General features: G+C 25.4%; 1 protein-coding gene across 2 annotated transcripts in view; it reads right to left on the bottom strand.

Moving 5' to 3' along the window:
- The window catches only part of LOC135931348 (rabphilin-3A-like), a 35,962-nt gene that overhangs the window by 7,588 nt on the left and 6,573 nt on the right, over positions 1–21,801 (bottom strand). For both annotated transcript variants that reach the window (XM_065468395.1, XM_065468393.1), the window contains exons 2-6: positions 6,757–7,149; positions 4,399–4,548; positions 3,411–3,537; positions 2,705–2,803; positions 2,357–2,513 (exon numbers count right to left, since the gene is read on the bottom strand). In XM_065468395.1, coding sequence (XP_065324467.1) covers positions 2,357–2,513; positions 2,705–2,803; positions 3,411–3,537; positions 4,399–4,548; positions 6,757–7,016 — 793 coding nt within the window. In that variant the 5' untranslated portion in view covers positions 7,017–7,149. The remainder of the gene's footprint in view (positions 1–2,356; positions 2,514–2,704; positions 2,804–3,410; positions 3,538–4,398; positions 4,549–6,756; positions 7,150–21,801) is intronic.

The raw sequence follows: 21,801 nt of genomic DNA, 5'->3' as shown, positions 1-21,801 counted from the left end.
ACCTAAGTCTGTTTACCATTATCCTAGTCTTAATGAGCACTACCTTTAAACTCCCTAATATTCTTGTACTTCGCACCTTATCCTTTCTTGTTACCCCATCAATAATCCTCAGCATTCTCATCTCCATAGTTTGTAGGCTTCTCTCGTCTGATTCTTTGGTTGGCCATGTTTCTGAACTATATAGAATAGTTGGTTGTACTATGGAACTGTAAATTTTTCCCTTCAATTTGTATGCGATTCTTTTGTCAAAGAGCACTCCAGATAAAGATCTCCACTTTAACCACCCTTGATTAATTTTAATCTTTATCTCTTTCTCTATTGTGCCGTTTGTTTGTATAGTGGAGCCCAAATATTTGCAGCTTTCAATTGCCGATATCTGTTCATTTATATCAATGCTCTCTGTTTCATCTCCTCCTATCACCATATACTCCGTCTTTTCTCTATTTACTTTTAGCCCGTGCTTTTATAGGATATTTAACCAGCTCACTAATCTTTCTTTCATTTCATCCTTGGATTCAGCAAGTATCACAATATCATCTGCAAATATCATATTCCACGGGACTGTTTGTGGTATAGAGTGTGCTAATACATCTATTACTGTTATGAAGAGAAGTGATCTGAAAGCCGACCCTAACTCCCTCGGTTATTGTGAAGCTTGTTGAAGTACCAGTTGTGCTACGGACCATTGTTGTATAGCCCATATACATATCCCGTATTATTCTTATATATTTTTCGATATCTTTAAATAATTTTAACCTTATTCTATGTAATAATAGAAGAATATGAAAAATAAAACACTCTTTAATGCTATCCCAATATTTAATTTTCAATTTTTATTTGTATATAAATTTCTAATATATCTTTGTCCAATCATGTTCTCTGCGAAGGTAGAATATATTTCAATCTGTAAAATTAAATTTTAACCCCCTGTATAGCCTGGACAGACATAGTCTTTATTGCTAATAGATATACTTTGGGTTACTATAATTTTCTCCCTCCCTAATATGCTAAAATATTGATATTTTTATTCCGTACGATGGTTAAAAGATACTTCGCATTGTGCGGCCTACTTTTGCATTTGTTATTTTTTCATTTGTAATAAAGATTGAAAATATTTACGCGATCTGGATAATTATTTTGACTAATTATAGAAATAAGTGACTTATATAACATTGTTCCATCACAACATATCTTAAATACATGTCAAATTTGCATGAAATGTTTTCTAGTCCTGTTATTTTGTCATTGACAATAATATTGGATATCATGGATCAAGATATAAACACGCACTAGCTTTATCACCCTTGATTTTATCTATGAAATTAAAAAATTGGAGTATAGTGTCTATATTTCAAACGTGCATTTTAAGAAAGATAAGCAGAAATCATTTTATAAGCGTCTCTCTTTTTTAAATATGATTACTATATATTTTGTTTTTATAATACCGAAATTTCCGAGGGTTGATGTGACAACAGGAACGAATATAATATTGTTAAGTTCTATATATTTTTTATTGTTTTTATTCCAGGAAAGAGATTAGTGGGTGTTAGATTTCGTTAATATGTCTATACAAATGTAATCCCAAGCTAGAGGGATACCCCTTTCCCATGGAATTAAGGTTAAACCATTTGGTCTTTTTTCATCTAAAGTTTTGAGACCCATGGGCTCGAGGGTGAATGGTATGTTGCTCTTCTTAGAGTTTTGGATATTATATTTTTGACTGCTCTATGCCTATGTTGGCAGCCTTTAGAGAAACGATGTGGGTGGTGCCCATTTTCTTCAACTCTAATGTTACAAAGAGAATATTTGAAATAAGAAACAATATAGCAACCAGTACAAAGACCAATTGATATTCTTATTTTTTCGGAAGATAGATGAAAACTGAGATTTTGTTAATTACTATTTAAAATAAAATACGATATGAACCTTATGAACTGGTTTATAGAGTTGGTTTAAAAAGGTTCAGTTAGCTCATATAAATTTTTTTAAAAAAGGTTCGGTTCTAGTGTGAACGCGTCATTGGGACTCATTATAGAAAAGGACCTGGGAACCAATTTTTAAGGGCAGACTGAGACCGGACGGGACCGCTATCTGGTGCGTTCGGATTGACGTTCCTATTAATTGAATAGAGCAAATATATTTGGTTTTAAAATAGTGGCTTATTTGATTTCTTGGATTTGAATAAAACGAATATAATTTAAATATTTTGAATATTCGTTTGAAATTGAATTAGTATCAAAAATGCGATCTACTAGATTTATTCTACCACCAGAAATACAATTATTATAAAACTTCTTGTTCCACCAACTCATTGAAGTCTATTATGAAGATTATATTTATGGATAATTTTTAATACCAGTTTTCCTGTAACGACCAGGAGTATTAGGGCTGCTGGTTTCCGCTCTAGAATTCTCCGATTTTTTATTTAACGATGTTGTAGAGGTGTTAGTAGAAGGAATTGGCGTGCTAACGGGCAAGCCTTTGAAAAACCATGCGCCAGAACGTTTCCAGATCTTTTATAATTTTTTTGATATATTAAAATTATATAAATAATCTCTTAAAGTGTAAAGCTGAGATTATAATTTATTATGCTTTTTCAAGGTGGCAAGTATTCTATAGAATAGATTTTAAATTAATTTAAATAAATTAGTTATATGGAAATCGTATTTAAAAGGTAAGTTTCAAAATATTATATATTTTATACTTCTCTAGACTCGCTACAAATTTTGCACAGCCAGAGTGGGTGATGATGACCTTGAGGATCTGTTAAACCGGCATCAACTACACATTTAGAACATACAGCCTATATTTTAGAATTGATTTTTTTTTTAATTTTAAGTTGAAATTTTGATTACGATACTTGTATGTACAAATATTCCATCTAGATTAAAATTTATATATATATATTTTTACAATAAACTTTTTATTATACTAACAAAAAACAAATTTTTTTAAAACGGCCTTAATTAAAATGGCAATAAAAATTTTCTTAATCAAATTATATGTCTTTTTCAATAAACATTTTATAATTTTTTAAAAATTTTTAAAAAATGTATCTAATATTCGTATAAGTTTTTATTATGATATCAAATGTTCTGTCTGGATAAAAAAACAATAAATTCCTAAATTGCAAAATTGCAAACAGTAAAAAAAATTACAGTAAAATTTTCTAAACGGCATTCGGTAAGAAATAAGATTTTAACTAAATTAGACTAGCGTCCTAGTTATCAAGTTATTTTCTAATAAGGAATTTAGTAGGAAGTTCTTTCAAATCTATTTTTTGTGAAAATTGTGAAGGCGCCTATTAACCCTCTAATTAAGGAATTTTTATGCTATATTATGCTTAGTTAGAAATGTCATTTGAACTTCTAAGAATATGTTTGAGACATTTATATTTAGAAAAGAAAAACCTTTTTGCAATCTTCGCAATAACGTGCTGGCGATAACAGGCCAAATTCTTCTCCACACAAAATACACTGATTGACTCCATTTCCAATGGCATTGTGTTTCATGTTTTCTAATTTATCAACCAATTTCCTAATAAAATATAATGTAAAATTGGCTAAATTATTTTGTTCTACATTGCTTCTTATTTTATTTAAAAAAATATAAAGAGAAAATTTAATTTCGTTTAAAATTTATATGGATTATATTAAAAATATACTAATCCTATTTTATTCAATTTTTAATTAAAAGTTCCAGGGGCGTTATTGGCTACTGCTATCTATGACCAAAATCTCCAGTACATAATATTATTATGGATCGGGCCGTTTTTAAAAATAAACCCAGCTTAGCAATACTAGGGGAGTGCATGAAAATCCTAGACTTTTTAAAGGCATGTCCTTGATCTGTTTGGGTTCATTAATAAACAGCCGACTGTATAACCGGCTAAGCTTCGAATAAATAGCTTAAAAAGTTTTAAAAAAACGGAAAAAAGCGAAAATATGAATGAGAACAAACCAAAATTACCTAATAATTATACTCTAAATCTTTGACTAATCTTAATAATTTTAGGCAGAGTGTATATGCGCTAGATTCATTTTTTTAGTTTTCCCAATATTTTATATTTTAAAATAACTGTATTGTTCAGATTTGATCTATGACTAATGATAGATGACGATTATTAAAATCAAATATCAAATTTTAGCATAATATTTATTAAATTATATCGAATGCTTGTTAGACCAATTATTTTCCCCTCAAGGTTGTTCTACAATAAAATTTTTCGATTATTTGATAAATATAGCCATATCCATATAGCTCAATTTCATAACTTAATGAGGTTTTAAAACCTATATTTATAATCGGGATGATTTTTTTTAAAAATACTAATACCTAACTAATACACGAGATAAAGAGGAATAAAAATAATAACAAAAAATGGCGTTAGCAACTTACCCAACTCTTTCCTTTTCTAAGCTCTCTAGCATCTCGGCTCTGTGTATAACTTCCATAATCGCTTCTTGTTCGGAATCCGTCAATTGTTGTTCGTTAATCTTTCCGGGTGATGGTGCTTTATTAGTATGGACTGACCACCCAGTTTTGAGCCTATCATATTAATTTTGCCAATGTTAAACAAAATGGGAACTTTTTAAATATATATATATATATATATATAAATTATTTTTCTTCAGACTTTAATCAAAATATTTATCTATTGTTTTTTTTTTACATCTTAGGTTCATAAAAAAAAATGTCGAAATAGTGTTCAATTTTTTTTCGCGTGTTTAATTATGAATTCTACTCTTTAAAAATAATTTATCAACAGGATTTAATTATAAAGTGGTATAATAAAAAAAAATATGTAAAAATGGAATTACCAATACTATGAAGAAGATGAAAAAACACTAATTCTTCAACACCAAATATATATTCACATTAATATAAAAATTTTTTTAGATGCATTAGGAAAAAAACATTCTTTTTTTTATAGACTGTTGACTTGATAAATATAAATTATAAATGTTCTAGTTCGACATACTAATTATTTGTAAATATCATTGTCATTTTGATTTATAGTGTAAATAGACATCCCTGGTATGTATATGGTTTAAAATCAATCCTTTAAAACTTACAAAAATCGATAATAATTTTTCAAAAAATTTTTTTTTAAAAAATTGAAAAAAGCTATCTGTTAAAAATTTGTTCGGTAAGTATATTGCAATATTGCATTAGAAATAGGGTGAAAAAAAATAATAAAAAATAATTTTTTTTTTTAGCAAAATATTGTTATAGCAAGTTGAAAAATAAAGAAATTTAGATTTTAGACAGATAATAAATGGAAAATATAAACGATTTAGTATGCCACTGATATGTTAAAAAATATATTGGAAGATGTCTAAAAAAGGCAGGGACCCGGAGTGAACCAGCGCTAAACCCTTATAAACCTTTATAAATATCTGAACCTTAACCGAATCGATGTAATTATTTTTTGAAGAAGTAAAAACAACCTTTATAAAAAGGGTTAAACCAGTTTGAACCAGTTCCAGACAAAATAAAACAAATAATTCTACCTATTATATTCTTTTCCTTATGGTGTATTACATATTTTACCATACCTCTGTCGTTATTTATAATTATTGAATGATCAAAATATTTGTTAATATCCATATGAAGTATGTAATAATTTTTCACTAGACTTAAATTTATCCACAATCTTTTAACTGTTTCATATAGTATTAGAGCATTCCTATTTCCTGCATTTTAGTATGTGTTTAAATGGCCTTTCCGGGGCTAAAATTGATGTTATCGCCACAAGAACAAATGAATCCACTTATATAGAAAATATATTACTTATACGTTCAAATAATATATTTAGAAATGAGTTATGATTATTATATATTTTTTTATATATTATTCATATATATATACTTATAATAAAAATAAATTAATTTCATCTATTTTATAAATAAACAATATTATTAACTTAAGTGATGGCAAAAATTTTAATAAATAATATTTATAATTAAAATCATTATATGATTTGTGTTGCTTCATTAAAAATAATTTAGAAAAAAATTTCTATCTTAATGAACCTTTATGAACCTTTACAATTAGCTGAACCGAATTGAAACTTTGTAAATATTTTCTTAAGAACCGTAACCGAATTATTATAATTTTTTACATACTGAACCGTAACCAAGCTGAACCATTATAAATAAAGGTTCGGGTCCCTGAAAAAAGACACTACAACAACAAATCAAATTTTATAAGTTTTTTTCATATTTAAAATTACTATGGTTCTATTAGTGCTGCTAAACATTTAACAATATTACATAAGATTCAAAATTTCATTAATAGAAACTTTTCTGCCATCTAAGAGCAAAATCTTCAGGCTTGCGTAATATTTTTTGAGGAAATATTGTGTTATCCGTTTATAAAAATCAAATTAGGTTCAATTTTTATTAATTATATAAAGATTTAAAAAATTTCTTATTAAGGGGCCTAGAAATTTTAAAAGGTCAACCCGAAAAATCTAAAATGCTAAAAAAAATGTGGGAAAACTTTAGACGAAGATTTTAACTATAGCCGATTATATATAACTATATATATAATCCTGTTGCAATTCAGATTATACTTTATTTTATATTTAAAATTATATAACTAAAAAATTCAATATAGCCTTTCATTCAAATTTTAGAACAATTTTAACCACCAATGAAATGTTAAATAACGTTATAAGGAATTATTAATATACTAAATTTTTAAGAGAGATAGCATTTATCATAACTTTGTTTTCTAAAATAAATATCTTACTTTGCTCGTAATGCCAATTGTCTATCATCGGGACAGACCCAAGAATCTTTGTTCTTTCCTCCTATACCGTTGACTTCTTTTATGTTATTTCCATGATGCTCAGATATCAACAATTTATTAGCTACCGATGGTTGCAGATTGCTGCTGTAAATATCACAGGTGTTGTTTGACTGGTTGTCCAAATTATGAAAAGGATTACGAGAGCAATCACCGGACTGATTTGAAAGAATCGAGGTCGAAGATGGATGTCTTTGATTCATATTATCTCGTTTAAATTAAATTTGACGATAACCATCATTTTAAGTGATTGAATAGATATGGAGGCAATCTGTATCGATAACTTCGTAACCTTTTCCTCCTCACGTTTTTGGTCGGTCAGATTTTTTTTTCTCTCTTTAAAACAAAATTAATTATCGATTAAAAGTAATATACAAATTTTGCAAATATTTTTAATTATTATTATTAATACTTATTATTATTATAATTGTTCAATAGTTCTATATAAAACAAAATAGTTATTAGAACATTATAATACTGGTAAGAGATGAGGATGACGTTGACTACGCTTATCCAATTTAATATAAAATCCATATATAAAATATTTTTTATTCACCCTTTAAATAATATAAGGTTCTCTTTAAATTTAAATTTATATTTTACATAATTATAACCATCATCCATCAACTAGTAGATTTATATAATCATCACTTCACAACTACGAAAAATTAATAATATTTGATATAAATATATTTAAGTTATAAAAATGTAATTCAACTAATTTTTACAATTAAATTGAGCTATAAAGTATAACCCCTAAATTTAATTTTCCTATTATATACAATAATATTTTTAAACCTATTAGTAGTAGAAGGGGAAGAAGAAAAAAGAAATGAATTAACGCATTTATTTGTTATATTAAAATGAAAATCAATAAATTGAGTATTTCAGCCTTGACATTCAATTCAAAGATATCCTCCTTCTTTTGATATAAAATTAAATATGGATCGAAAATCAATTCAATTTTAAAATAATAGTTAGCAACCAAATAATATTATTAATAACTTAATTATTTGTTTGAATAGCTGGTGATATTGAAATTAAACAATCATTTCCATATAAAACTATAATTTTTTAAAAATACCAATTTATAAAGTTTCCGATGAGGCAAATAAAAATATCGAAATTTTAATTTAGTTGGATTTCCTTTAAATTTGGCATATTATAAAAAAATGACATATAAATATTACAATATTTAATTTAACCTATTTTTAATTACAAATAATTAAAGGTGGACAAAGCCAGACCCGAGAGACCCTAAACTCCGCAAGCTGATCTGGATAAATTATGAATTGTTTTTAAAGCTAATAATTGTCAAATTTATGTCGTTTTCCTTCATAAAAATTATTCAGGGCAGGGTTAAAAACCTCTATAGAAAATTAATGGGCCGTGTCGCGCTGACCTTTATTAATTATATTAGTTTATATATCAAATACAGAATACACATTTATTTATCTTTTAAATTTATATTGGGAAATAGAGTAACATTAAATTTGGTGTAAAATAATATCAAATCAAGCATTCTCTATATAAATTGAGTCACAAAGAGTCTAATTTATATATAAATTATTCAGAATGGGTCAATGATAGTAATTATCATGGAAATGGATAGTTAATATTATCTTAATAGTGTGTATGTAGGTGGGGGGGGGGCATTTAGTGTTATGACAGCTCTGACAAATCCTCCCTTCCCGCTTCAGGTTATAATTTTCAAATTTAATTTTATTTTGTGTGTTAATAAATTTTATTTTTTAAAAAGTATAGAAATGTATTTCAGTATGTTCAAAATGCCTACCTTATAAATTTCGTAGAGTTTTAATAGATATTACACATATTGCTATTACTGCATAATATAACACAAATTATGCACAACAATATCTAGTTCAACCATTTATAACAATTTTACTACGATATATCGCATACATAATACTAAATTCATATTCCAAAGCAGCTTATTCACGAATGCCATTTTAAAAATGATTAATCTACTATTGTTAACACAATGACAAAAATATAATAAAAGAAAATGATCATAGCAAAAAAGGTAACAGGGGTTACGAAGTAACGTGGCGCGGGCTATATAGAAATTTGCTAACTTTTATAGCTCCAAAAATTAGTAATCAGCTTAAAGACCGTATTATTTATTATATTTACTAGGGGGCTCGTGAAAATATTTTTACATTGAGGTCTGCGTCTGCGGCATCATAGTTACGCCACTATAAAAGATAATATATAAATAATGTATATATAATTTATCGGAGGAATTTTCTAAATTCTTATTAGAATATTAAAATAAATTATTTATGTAAAAATAAATCTATATTTTTTTTAAAGTTTATATTAGAAATTGCAAATTTAATTTTCCTAAAAAAAATTAAAAGGGCCATTTTCTAAGGCATGAAATGTTTTTCAAATTCTTGAATTTCAGCTGCTGTGAAAGTACAAATTACTATCACTTTATAAAGATGCAAGGCCCGATCCTCCAGATCTGGCCCGCGTCAATAAATTTAAATATTTGACCCGATTCGAAAAAAGTTTTACACAGGATTCCCTGCCAAGCCCGATTATTATAGCCTCGGGCCAGATTTTTAAGATCGGGCTGAACTGAAGTCTCTGTTACTAATTTCGAAAATAATAAGTGATAAATTCTCATATTTAATGAATAATTCAAAAAATCAAATATTTACGGAGAAAGAAATCGTTATGAATTATTAATTTATTATTCATCCAATTTTAACGCACATTCGAATAGGAACTTTGATTCGAATAATTAATTAATCTTAAATTTCGAATCAAATACGAACAATATTTTTTTAATAGGTTTAATTTCAATTCGGGTTTCCACCCTTATCTTGACTATATTGATTTGCCTGATTTAATCCAATATAAAATATTGATCATAATTTTTTTTGGATTAATATTTAAATTTTAATTGCTATGACTACGAACATTGCGCGTACATTAGATACAATAAAAATGGTAATTTTATTATTGCGGTAATATTTTAAAATCTATGTATGAATCGTGCTTACTGTTTGCTACACTTAGTTTTAAATCGATAAAACAAAGAAAAAATTATTATTACAACTAACACTAATTCTTCATTTGAAATGCATTTTATTTTATAAAAAAAAAATGCCAAATATAAAAGTTTTTCTAAGTAAAGAAATTTTATCAATAAATAAAAAGGAAAAAGTCCGGAAAAATTAAAATTTAATAGGAAATTTGGTTTTTCATATTTTTTTTTAATATATATAGAATATTTTTTTTTAGCATTGGTCAGATTTTATTTATATAATTGGATAAATTTATGTATCATTAAAATTTAATTAAATGGTTATGCCATGTTATCAGTATTTTATTTATTTTTTATAAATTTTGAACATTTTAAAAGCAATGATAATTCGGTTTAATAATCATTTTATATATATAAAAAGAAATTAAACTAAAAAGTTAAAAGGCTCGATTTAAAAACACGACCAATCCAATATTAGCCAAAAAATATTATGCAAGCCTGGAGATTCTGTCTATTCTTCAAAAATTTTGATGCATTAGGATTTCGTTTTTATAGATCTTAATCTTTAATCCCTTTTAACTTCTGATGCCTTAAAAAAAGTTATAAGTGAATTATGTAATTTGCTGCGATCTATTGTTAAAATATGCCTAGTGGGGAAATCGAGGGTGAAATGATACTTAGAGATTTGGTGCCTATTTTAAGAATTGAATAAGTACAAAGAACTGCCAGCCTCTTATTTTTGATCTTGAGACAAACCAATTATGTATGGGTACTAATCCTGCTTTCATTATTTTTTATTTAATCAAATTAAATATTATTGTTAATTCTTGGCATAATAATACATTAAAATAGATATTGAAGTGTTGAATGAAAATCAGCTGGTGGATGCTATTTTGGGTCATATAAAGATTTTATAAATAAATAAACCTTCTATTAAAAAAGAATTTATTAAATTATTTATGTAGGATACCAAAATGACGGCCAACCAGCTGATTGCAGGTAGTATTATATAGTGAGTCTTTTTTTTCGAAATATGTGCCTCCCATATATTTTACCGGGGTATTTGAAAAAAAATTTTCCCACATGCACATGAGCATTGAAACGAATAAGCCAATTTTTTTATTACACATCTATACTGGAGAAACTCTTATCCCGCTCTGAAATTATTTTCTTAATAATGAGATTTATTCTTAAGGAGATGATATTGCAAGGGAGAGGGGGGGGGGGGGCGAGATAATTTTGTTAGATTAAAATTATAGTTACAAATCTTTCTTTTTTTAGAGGATATATAATTTTGAATTATGTATATGTGGTGTATATAACTGGAAATTACTTATCTGGAATCCTCATGTAAGGAATGGAAATCTCTCAAAAAATCTGGTTTATTAGAAAATATAAGCCAAAAGTAAACCATTTTATATAGTGTTATCTATCTAAATTTCAAACATTTTTTACCGTGAACTTTTGAATCTTACGTTTGAATTTTTAAGTTGTCAAATAAAACCGAAACGCAAAAAATCATGGCAAAATTGGCTCAAATTCAGAGAATAAGGTATTTAAACATATTAGTGAAATTATGTGTTTGTAATTACAAATTACTTTCTTAATATTTAAAATTGAGAGATTTCTAATTCCCTTACATTAATTAGGTTTTCCAAATAAGTCATCATTAGGAAAAATTTACAACAATTTCATAAAATAAATTTTAAAAATTATGGTACCCCAAAAAGGTAATTTTCACAAATTTTATGCCATCTTTAACAAAAATGAAATTAATTAATTAATTAAAAATTATCCTAAATTGTTCCAAGAGCTAATATTCTATCATATAATCCAAAATTTAAAATTTGTAATAATAATTTTTTTTACACCATCCTGTAAAATTTTCTATATAACATCCATGTCCGGATAGGACTTACTGTATCCCAAAATTTTCTTCGATTTAAAAATTAAAATAAATATTATCTTATTATTCATAAATATAAATAAGTGTATAACTTAAATAATGTTTTTACAAATAGTAAAATTCTAATATAGAAACAAAGGATTGTTAGAATGAAATGAGAATAAAATGAAACGAAAATTTAAAATAGCCAAAAAATTAACAAAACTAATATATATGTCGTATTGGGATATGGAATCATGGGGTATTCGGAATCCCCACGTTTTATTCGGGATCTTTTTTTTAAATATTTTTTTGAAAAATATTTAAAAAATATTCCGAATCCCCATGAAAAAAAATAAAATATAATTACTTTTTCTTCTCTTTTTTTGCGGCTGGCACCAAATAATTAAAAGGCCAAAATAAGGGATTTAAAAAGAGAATTCTAAAAAAAGTAAATAGTATAAAATTAAGGCATATATAAATGAAAAGGGATGAGGTTAAGACTTTTTGGGTAACAGATTAAATCATGGGGAAATTTTCATATATTATTATTTTTTTATTATTTTTTTTTAATATTTTTTTTTATTTATTTTTTTAAAAATTTTTTATTTATTTTTTTTAGATTGTCTGGATTTTGGTAGAAATTTTTGAATCTTACCTTTTTCTTTCAATTGGCGTATTTTTAGATTTTTTTTTTTGATAAATAAATATCGTGTGGAGTATTGAACGTTTATGGAGGGATCTTAAGGCAAGCATCCCAAGAAATGGGAAAAAATCTTTTTCTCATTTATATTTATGTGAATATTCTTATTTCCGTAATATTAAAAATATGTCTAATATAAATAAATTAATTAAATTTTTAAATGATATAAATTTATATAGAACTATTTTTGTTTTTCCTTAAAAATATATATATCTATATTATCATTGTATATATGTTATGTTTATTCAAATAAATTGATTAATTATTTAGTATACCTATTTTTATTAAATTCTTAAATATACTCTGTTTTTCTAAATTCTTAAATATACTTTTTTTTCTAAATTCTTAAATATACTCTTTTTTTCTAAATTCTTAAATATACTCTTTTTTTCTAAATTCTTAAATATACTCTTTTTTCTAAATTCTTAAATATACTCTTTTTTTCTAAATTCTTAAATATACTCTTTTTTTCTAAATCTAAATTCTTGAATATACTTATACTCTTTTTTTCTAAATTCTTAAATATACTTAAGATTTTTTTAAAATTTAAAAAAAATAATAAATAAAAAAATATATTTTAAAAAAAATAAATAAAAAAAATAAATAAAAAAAATATATTAAAAAAAAAAATAATATATTAAAATTTCCCCAAAAATTTCCCCATGATTTAATCTGTTACCGACTTTTTGTTTTAAAAAATATTAATAAATATATTTATAAAAAATCCGAATCATTGCAACAATTTTCGTTGAAAATTTAAGCAGGCTTCTAATTTATTTATATTATAAGCATCTATGAATTTTATATAAAAAAAAAATATATAAGATTCAAAATAACTCATTTTTAAATATATTATTTGAACTTATAAGTAATATATTTTCAAGTATAAATGGATTCCTTTTTGTTCGTTGTGATGATAACACAAATTTTAGCCCCGAAAAAGCCCTTTCTACAGAAACTTGTGTTGCGGGAACCCCAGTACTATAGGAGCACGTTTATATAATTATGGATATTCAAATTATTTCAAATATAAAAACAGAACCGGTTTAAAATTATTACCAATTTCAAAATATGCCTATCAACCAAAATAATACAAATGCTTATTAAATAATTGCACAATTTAATGATTTTAAAGCATAAAAGTAAAACATAAATAACTCTAAAAAATAAAATTTTATGATGCCAGCCAGGCGGCAAAAAATATAATCTAATTGTTTTTTAAAAAAAAGATTTCGAATCCCCTTAAATATTTTTTTTTTAAAATTTATTTTTGTTATAAATATCTGAAAAATAACCGTAACCGAATATAATTATTTTTTGAGTAAAAAGAACCTTTGTTTTTATTTTTTAGAATATTTAATATGTATTACTTTTATGCTTTAAATCATTAAATTGTGCAATTATTAAATAAGCATATGTATTATTTTGGTTGATATTTTTAGGCATATTTTGAAATTGGTAAAATAATTTTAAACCGGTTCAGTTTGTATATTTTTGGAAATAATTTGAATATCCAGAATTATATAAACGTCCTCTTATAGTACTGGCGGTTCCAGCAAACACAAGTTTCTGTACAAAGGGCTTTTTCGGGGCTAAAATTTGTGTTATCGTCACAACGAACAAAAAGGAATCTATTTATACTTGAAAATATATTGCTTATAAGTTCAAATAATATATTTAAAAATGAGTTATTTTGAATCTTATATATTTTTTTTATATAAAATTCATAGATGCTTATAATATAAATAAATTAGAAGCCTGCTTAAATGTTCAACGAAAATTGTTGCAATAATTCGGATTTTTTATAAATATATTTATTAATATTTTTTAAAACAAAAAGTCAACCTCATCCCTTTTCATTCATTATATGCCTTAATTTTATATATTTACTTTTTTTTAAATTATCTTTTTAAATCCCTTATTTTGGCCTTTTAATTATATGGTGCCAGCCGCAAAAAAAGAGAAGAAAAAGTAATTATATTATTTTATTTTTTTTCATGGGGATTCGGAATATTTTTTAAATATTTTTCAAAAAAATATTTTAAAAAAAAGATCTCGAATAAAACGTGGGGATTCAAGATCTTGAATCCCCACGTTGGGATTCCGAATCCCACATGATTCCATATCCCAATACGACATATATAAAAAATTAATATGACTACGTTTTATCATTATTGCTAAAATATTTTGATTATTTTTTTATTTAATGTTAGAAAATCAAAAAAAATGTCCAGGTACAGGAAAATTTGGAAGTTTGAGTTCAGACTTACCAAAATAAGTAGGGGGATTCAATTTGGGAGGGTCTGGAGATTCAAATTCGGTTCAAAACCCGCTACAACGTTAAATTATAATTTTTATATTGGATTTTTTTATCTATAATAATCTTCAAAAAAATTTGATGTTTTATCTAAAAGTTATGATCAATATTATATATTATTCAGATAATTTTATTGAAAAAAAAGTCATAAAAATAAGAAAAATCATGAATGATTCCAAATTTTAGAAGATATTAAAATTGAGATTGGACTTTGTTCAGAAGAGTTTAAATAAAAATATTTATAAAATAATAAAATTATCATTATAAATTGTAGTTTTAATAAAATGTAAACTTCATCTAAAAAAATAATTATTATTTTAATATTTTAATAATGAGTAGTGATGCAAAATCGCTCCATTCAGAGATTTTGCTTTTAGTCGTCTAAAAGGTTGTGCCATCTATGGACAAAATCATCTTTAGGCTTGCTTAATATTTATCTGGATTATAATACTGAGTTAGCCGTTTTTAAATATCGGCTCAAAAGGAGCGAATTTGCATCACTGGGAGTATAAATTTTCAAGGCCAGTTGATAAAAAAAGAATATCATTAATAAAAAATATAGATCTGCATGCCCCGAAAAAATATTAAGATTACATTTCCTTCATTATCTTATTTACTTGATTGAATATCACAATTAAAAAGAACAAAAAATATATATAAAAGTTTCAAAAAATATCAGTAGATTGGGAAATATTTATTTATTCATTTGCTTATCATATTTTGTGATAGATGAAAAATGGATAACTATCATTGAATTAAAATTAAATGTAGAATATTAGAATACATAATAAAGTTTTTAGTGAACTTTCTACCCTATTACCTTTTTTTAAATTTACTATCTCCTTTTCTCCAAAATTTGTGCTTTAGTAATTCAATGTTATTCATGATTCACGTCAGGACTATGGCATGATTTCAATGTTATTTATGATTCACGTCAGGACTATGGCATGATTCATATTTTCGCTCAGACACTTGCAGGGGTATCTATTAAACCACCCTGTCCTGATTGGAAAATGTTTTAATTTTTTTAACCGGCATAAAAATTATTTGATCCACCCCGGATTAACTTTTAAGGACCCGGGTTGGCCCGAAATTTTTAAAAATTTTGATTCTGTTTTGTGTTAATTATGCTTCGTTTGGATGATTCCTTATATTGAATCAACAATGATAATAATAACGAGAATAACAATAATTATAATAGAGGTGTGCAAAGGCGGGCTAAAATATTTTAAACATGGGGGGAGGGGGTTACGTGGGGTAAAAATATTCTTAAAACAATAGGCGGGCGATGGTATTTTTTGCTGCCTAAATGAGCTAAACAGTTCTATTTATTAAAAATCATTTTATTATTTAATAATATTGCATATTTTTATAAGTTTAATTTAAAAATACATTAAATTAAATAAATAAAGCCATTAAAAATAATTAACATTAGACGGGTGGCCGGGTTAAACCAAAATTTTGGATAAAGGGATGGGCAGTCTAAAAAACATGGGTAAACGGGTGGGTGGGTTATATTAAAACAAAGACTGGCCTTTTTTGCTAAGACCCGCCCTTTGCAGACCTCTAACGAATAATTATAATAATAACATCGATACTGCAAGCAATAAACAAGACAATCAACGATAAGATAGGATGACAGATCACAATGAAAGATGACAATCACTTAACGCAAATAATAGGGCATTTCGAATAAAACCGAACAAGGCTAACAAAACAAAATCGATACCGAAGATAAAAAATTTAGGGAAATTGAAAATATGAGCACTAAATGAATCTCCATTACATGATTTCCAATATTTTTCTTCTAATTTAATTGATACAATTTAAATTTGAATTTTTTTTAAAGTTTCCCCGGCTCGGATTTTGTATTTAAAAAACATTTATGTCCAGCTTGGGTTTATATATTTAATAAAATTTAACGGCCGGGCCCATATATCCGGAGAGGGCTCTGATCTAGTCCTCTGGTCTCTGCTTTTAAAATATGGAATAATATTTTAAGCTTTTGAACGGGCGTTCAAATAGGTCATTTTTTTTGTTAATCCCAATGATCTGAAACATTTTAAAAAAATAGGATTTATTTGGATTGCTTACAATTTCAAATATTTAATTTTTGATAAAATTTACCAGACTGTATGAAAGATATATAAAATAGTGGAGTATCTAAGGGGAAGTGTCAAAACTCCTTCTGTCGGAATTAATTTCTTTTAAAAATGAGGGCATAGGGGTCTTTGAAAATGTGAAAATCAAAGAATAGAACTTATCCAATCTAATTCCGTCATTTCAAGAAGAAAAAAAAATTTTCTTCTTGGAAACCTAAATTTGAATAAAGTGTTTCGTAAAACATTTTCCCCTTATAATAAAAACTATGAAAATTTAATAAACATATATATGTATGTTTAAAGTCGTGAAATGGATGTGATTTTTTTATTTTAAAAAATTAAATTAAATTAAATTATTCAAGGCGTGAACTGGCATAAACTTTTCTTTTAATCTTTGTGCGTGGATTCTTTAAAAAAAGATAAAATCCACATCTATCATTACCATTAAAAGGCAATTGACAACTTGAGGGTCTTAAAAGACCTAGAAGGGCCCGCGAAACTCGATGACACTAGACCTGAATATTTCTTAAAAAATCATCCATTTTTAGTTTGGTGCGACATAATTTATGTGCTCCTTAACACTTTCTTTCTCACAATATATTATAATACTTAATATATAACCGTATAATAAATAATATATTACCATAATTTTAAAAAAAACAGATAATAACTAATTTTTCCCATAAATTATAGTCTTTAAAAAAATATTCTTTAAATTGTAAAGCTAAAATGAAAAGCAGCTAGTGAAACCCTGTTTTAATATTTTAAATTTAAATGTTCGAACAAGCCAGCTCACAAAAGATTGTTACGGTTATTTGGCCATTTATACATCATTTATTATTTTAAAAAAGTTATAAAGTGACTGGGAAATGTCCCTGGAAATTAAATTTTGGAGGTTATTAATGATAAATAATATATTTGAATCCATATTTATTTTATTTTAAAAATTTATCCGATATAATCTTACTATAAGCACAGTTATTCATGAATAATAAAATACACATTATTTATATTTTGTGTATAATATATCAATTTTTCTTATAAGTATTATATAGTAAATATATAGCCAGGGGATTCGGTTGTTTATGAAAATATTTAAATTTTAGGATTCATTTTATAATAAATTTTAAACATTTTGAAAGTGGACCATCGAATAACTAGTTATACCGTGTTAATCCCCTTGGTTATCCACAACCACTATCAAATTTACCGTTGGTCAGTTACAATATTATCATAAATAAATGTCATATAAATATTTTTTGAAATTTAATATCTGATCTTAAAATTAGTCTAGATTTTTGGATAGTTAATATTTTTAAATTTTATCTAGATATTTTCATAACATTTTGACAACTTAGTGGTGCTAATTTTGGCAATAAAAAATTCTCTATTCTATATACCAAAAAGTTGAAAGCCCTTAAATATACTAACAATTAACTAAACATTTATAGAAGTTTACAGAAATATATTACTGTTAAAATTGGCCCTAAATTTTATGCTAATAACTTTTTTCTTCTTTTTTATGCTGTTGATTCTGACTATTAAACTAATTTAAGAATCAAGCACTAAATATCGGCATGGATATTAAGATTAGTGCCTCCCATTGTTCAGCTAAATTCACTGAGCTGATGATGTTTTAGGAAAAATTAGAATTATAAACTAGCACTGATTAGAATTTGCTATCGCGGGAAAATAAAAGGTTTTGAAGGCAAATCTGAGCAAAAAAATTCATAACCTCTCCGTGGTAAAATTTTGGCTAAATCAATGAACCGATTACTTTTTTGCGAGCACCCTTAGATCTTAAAAACCAATAAATTGGATGCATAATGTTTAAATTAAAGTTATATTAGGTTAATTAAAGGTAAGATAATTTTTCATTTTCTATTTGATGAATAGGGTATAATAGGTTATTTTTTAAATCAATAAACATCATTTTTGAAATCTTTAATAGGAAATATACTAATTAATTTTATTTGGAATCGATCCAAAATTTTGATTGTATCTAAAAGAAATATCTTCCATATATTTAATTAAATTCTTTTTTAGATCAATTCTATACTATCTAGTCTTTTATTTTAATATACTAATATAATATAGTTTTCGCAATATTAGGGTGCGATCAAAGTCAAAATTTTATTTTTTTAAAAGTTAATTTTTTTATTGATAATGTATATATGCAAGAATCATTTTTTTTTGAAAATGTTTTTAATTTTGGGCGCACCCTTAATGTTGACAAAAATTTTAATTTATCTTTAAAAAAATTGAAAAGAATATAATTTAAAGCATGGAAGATATGACTTTGAGATTGTTACATGCGCACTTTTGTTCTTAAAATACTAAACTATGATGATTGAACACATTATGAATATGAGAAAATTTTATTGTAAACTTTTATGTATTTTTCCCCCATTTATATGAAAAAAATTTATATAAACATTAATATAAAATATAAGTACTTCAAAAGTTAAAGGCAAAAGTGCCCGAAATTCAGAATATGGATACTCTTGGCATGCTGGAATAAATTTTCGATCAAATCAGATTTTTAAAAAATTTAAAAATGTCCTTCAGTTACCATATCCCAATACTATATGCAATTTATTAAAATATTAGTGTAAAATTTATATATCATAGTTAGGCTTAGGCCTACAAAAAACAAATTTAATCTAATTTTCGAATCGAATAATTGTGATATGCATATTTCCACGAATTGAATAATTTATTATTCGTATTCATACTAATAATAAAATCATTATTCGATTCGATTCGAAAATTTTTCTAAATCTTATAAAATAGATTATATTTTGCAAAAATAATTATAAACAGAAGATGATGTTTTAAAATGACATTTTTATGGATACTACTAAAACTAATTGTCATTAGCATATAAAAATTTACAGAAAATAACAAACGAAATAAATCTATTTATAACGTTATCCCAATAATTGGCCATATACACCCGATTTTTAGAATTCGAATTACTTATAAAAATAAAATATTCTTTTCTATAGGTTATTTCTTCGATCTAATATTCTAAAATTCAAAATTTTTAAAAATGCATAATGATCTCATTTTATAAACATCAAAATATAATAAAGAAATTATTATGCTAGATCCGAATTTGAAAACAACCAGTTTTTTAAGTATAAAGTCTTTCTAATCATTTATTCCTTCAAAGATATTCTGTTTTTCATTATCATATTTGTCCCTACTGAGAACAGCTCACATGAAGCCGGACCTGAATGGACAATATACCAGTTGCCATTTTTGACAACAATGATACCCACAGTTTCCAGTAATGGGCTCTTACTAGAAGCGATTCTTAATTCAATAAAATATGTTTCAACTCACATATTGATGAGATGATATTTTGTTTGATTAATTTATCATTTTGACTGGATTATTGTTTTATCAGATGAGTATAAATATTATATTTAACTTATTATTCATTATATATTTCCTAAAATTTTTCTAATAAAATTGTTGTCTTAAATTAATATTCTGGTCACCGTCCACTCCGGGCCTATATTTTATCAATAATGTTACCACTAACCTGGTCCCCGGCCGGGCTGAGGGGCAGTCCTACAGGACTCTAGAAGCCTTACATTTACTCGATAATTTTTGTGATAGGAATTTGATTTAAGTATCTTAATAATTATCTTTTAGGAATTTATCTTATCATATTCTTAAAATTTAAGTAAGAGCTGTAAAATAATATGCAATTTATACTAGTTTTCGATTTTAGCTTCAATAAGATAAATATGAATAGAGGCATGATGAATTTAATTTATAACTTCCGTAAATAACCATTATTGATAGTGATGGCTTTTAAAAAAGGGATTTATATAATAAGCTTATTTTTCAAATTATTTTTCGTTTACCCAAGAGAATTTTTTTTACATAATTAGTCAAAGTTTATATACTATATAATTAGAATAGAAGCATTTTTTTTGTATAATTTATTATAAAGTTTAGTTTCAAATAAGACAAATATGTTTTTAAAAGATTTAATTTAATTTTATTAAATAAACTAACATTTAATTTGTACATAATATACATATAATAAATTTAGATATATATATTTCACTACAGCGAATGAGGATAGTGTTGTTTGGCTCGATTTTTGAAATTAGCTCAATATATTAGCCAGAAAACGAGATTTCGCTAATAGACATCCAAACCTTTTATGCCATGTAAAGAAACATCTTCAAACTTGCGTAATATTTTACTAGATAAATTGAGTTAGCTGTTTTAAAAACGTCTCAAATCCGTTTATAGAATACTAAATGAGAGTGTTGCAGTTTTACTTTACAAAAAAATGCATTATGCAAATCGTAAACAAAAATAATGTTTTATTAAAATATCCCCGTCTATGTAAATGAGAAAAAAACGCGTGAGATTTGTAGATTTTTTCTTACTTTAACAGTTTTAACAAGTAGGATGTAGAACTTGTTATTCTTCGCTAGGGAGACTATGTAAATGTTGATTAAAGAAAAAGGATATATAATGGAGAAATTATGATGCAAAAAGGAATTATTATTTTAACTAAAATTTACTTTTAATTTTTTAATTTTATTTAATTTTATTTTTTTTATGATGTTTACTATTATAATTTTGAATAAAGAATTAAAGTTGATTTTAGGATTTCGTAATTCCTAATTATTATTAATTTCCTTTTATATATATATATTTGTTTTCTATTTTTATATTTAGGTTTTGATCCACAATGACAACCATGTCGTTGTGACAGAGAGTAGTTTAGAAAACAGGAGTTATTTTACAATATAAAATTATACTATATTGAATTTTTAACGTAAATTATTGCGAAAAAAAAAATTTTGTTTTATTTTAAATTCAAAAACTTTCAAAAAATATAAAGCTTTAAATAAATGTGTATAAAAAATTTATTTGAAAATAAATAACCTTTAACGTCATGTCTGTTTGCTTTCATTTAAAAAACATAAAGTG

This window comes from Gordionus sp. m RMFG-2023, chromosome 1, assembly GCF_954871325.1.
Source record: "Gordionus sp. m RMFG-2023 chromosome 1, tfGorSpeb1-WG-v2, whole genome shotgun sequence".
NCBI lineage: Eukaryota > Metazoa > Nematomorpha > Gordioida > Chordodea > Parachordodidae > Gordionus > Gordionus sp. m RMFG-2023.
The sequence above is the reverse complement of the archived record's forward strand: the minus strand, read 5'-3'. Positions and strand labels throughout refer to the sequence as shown.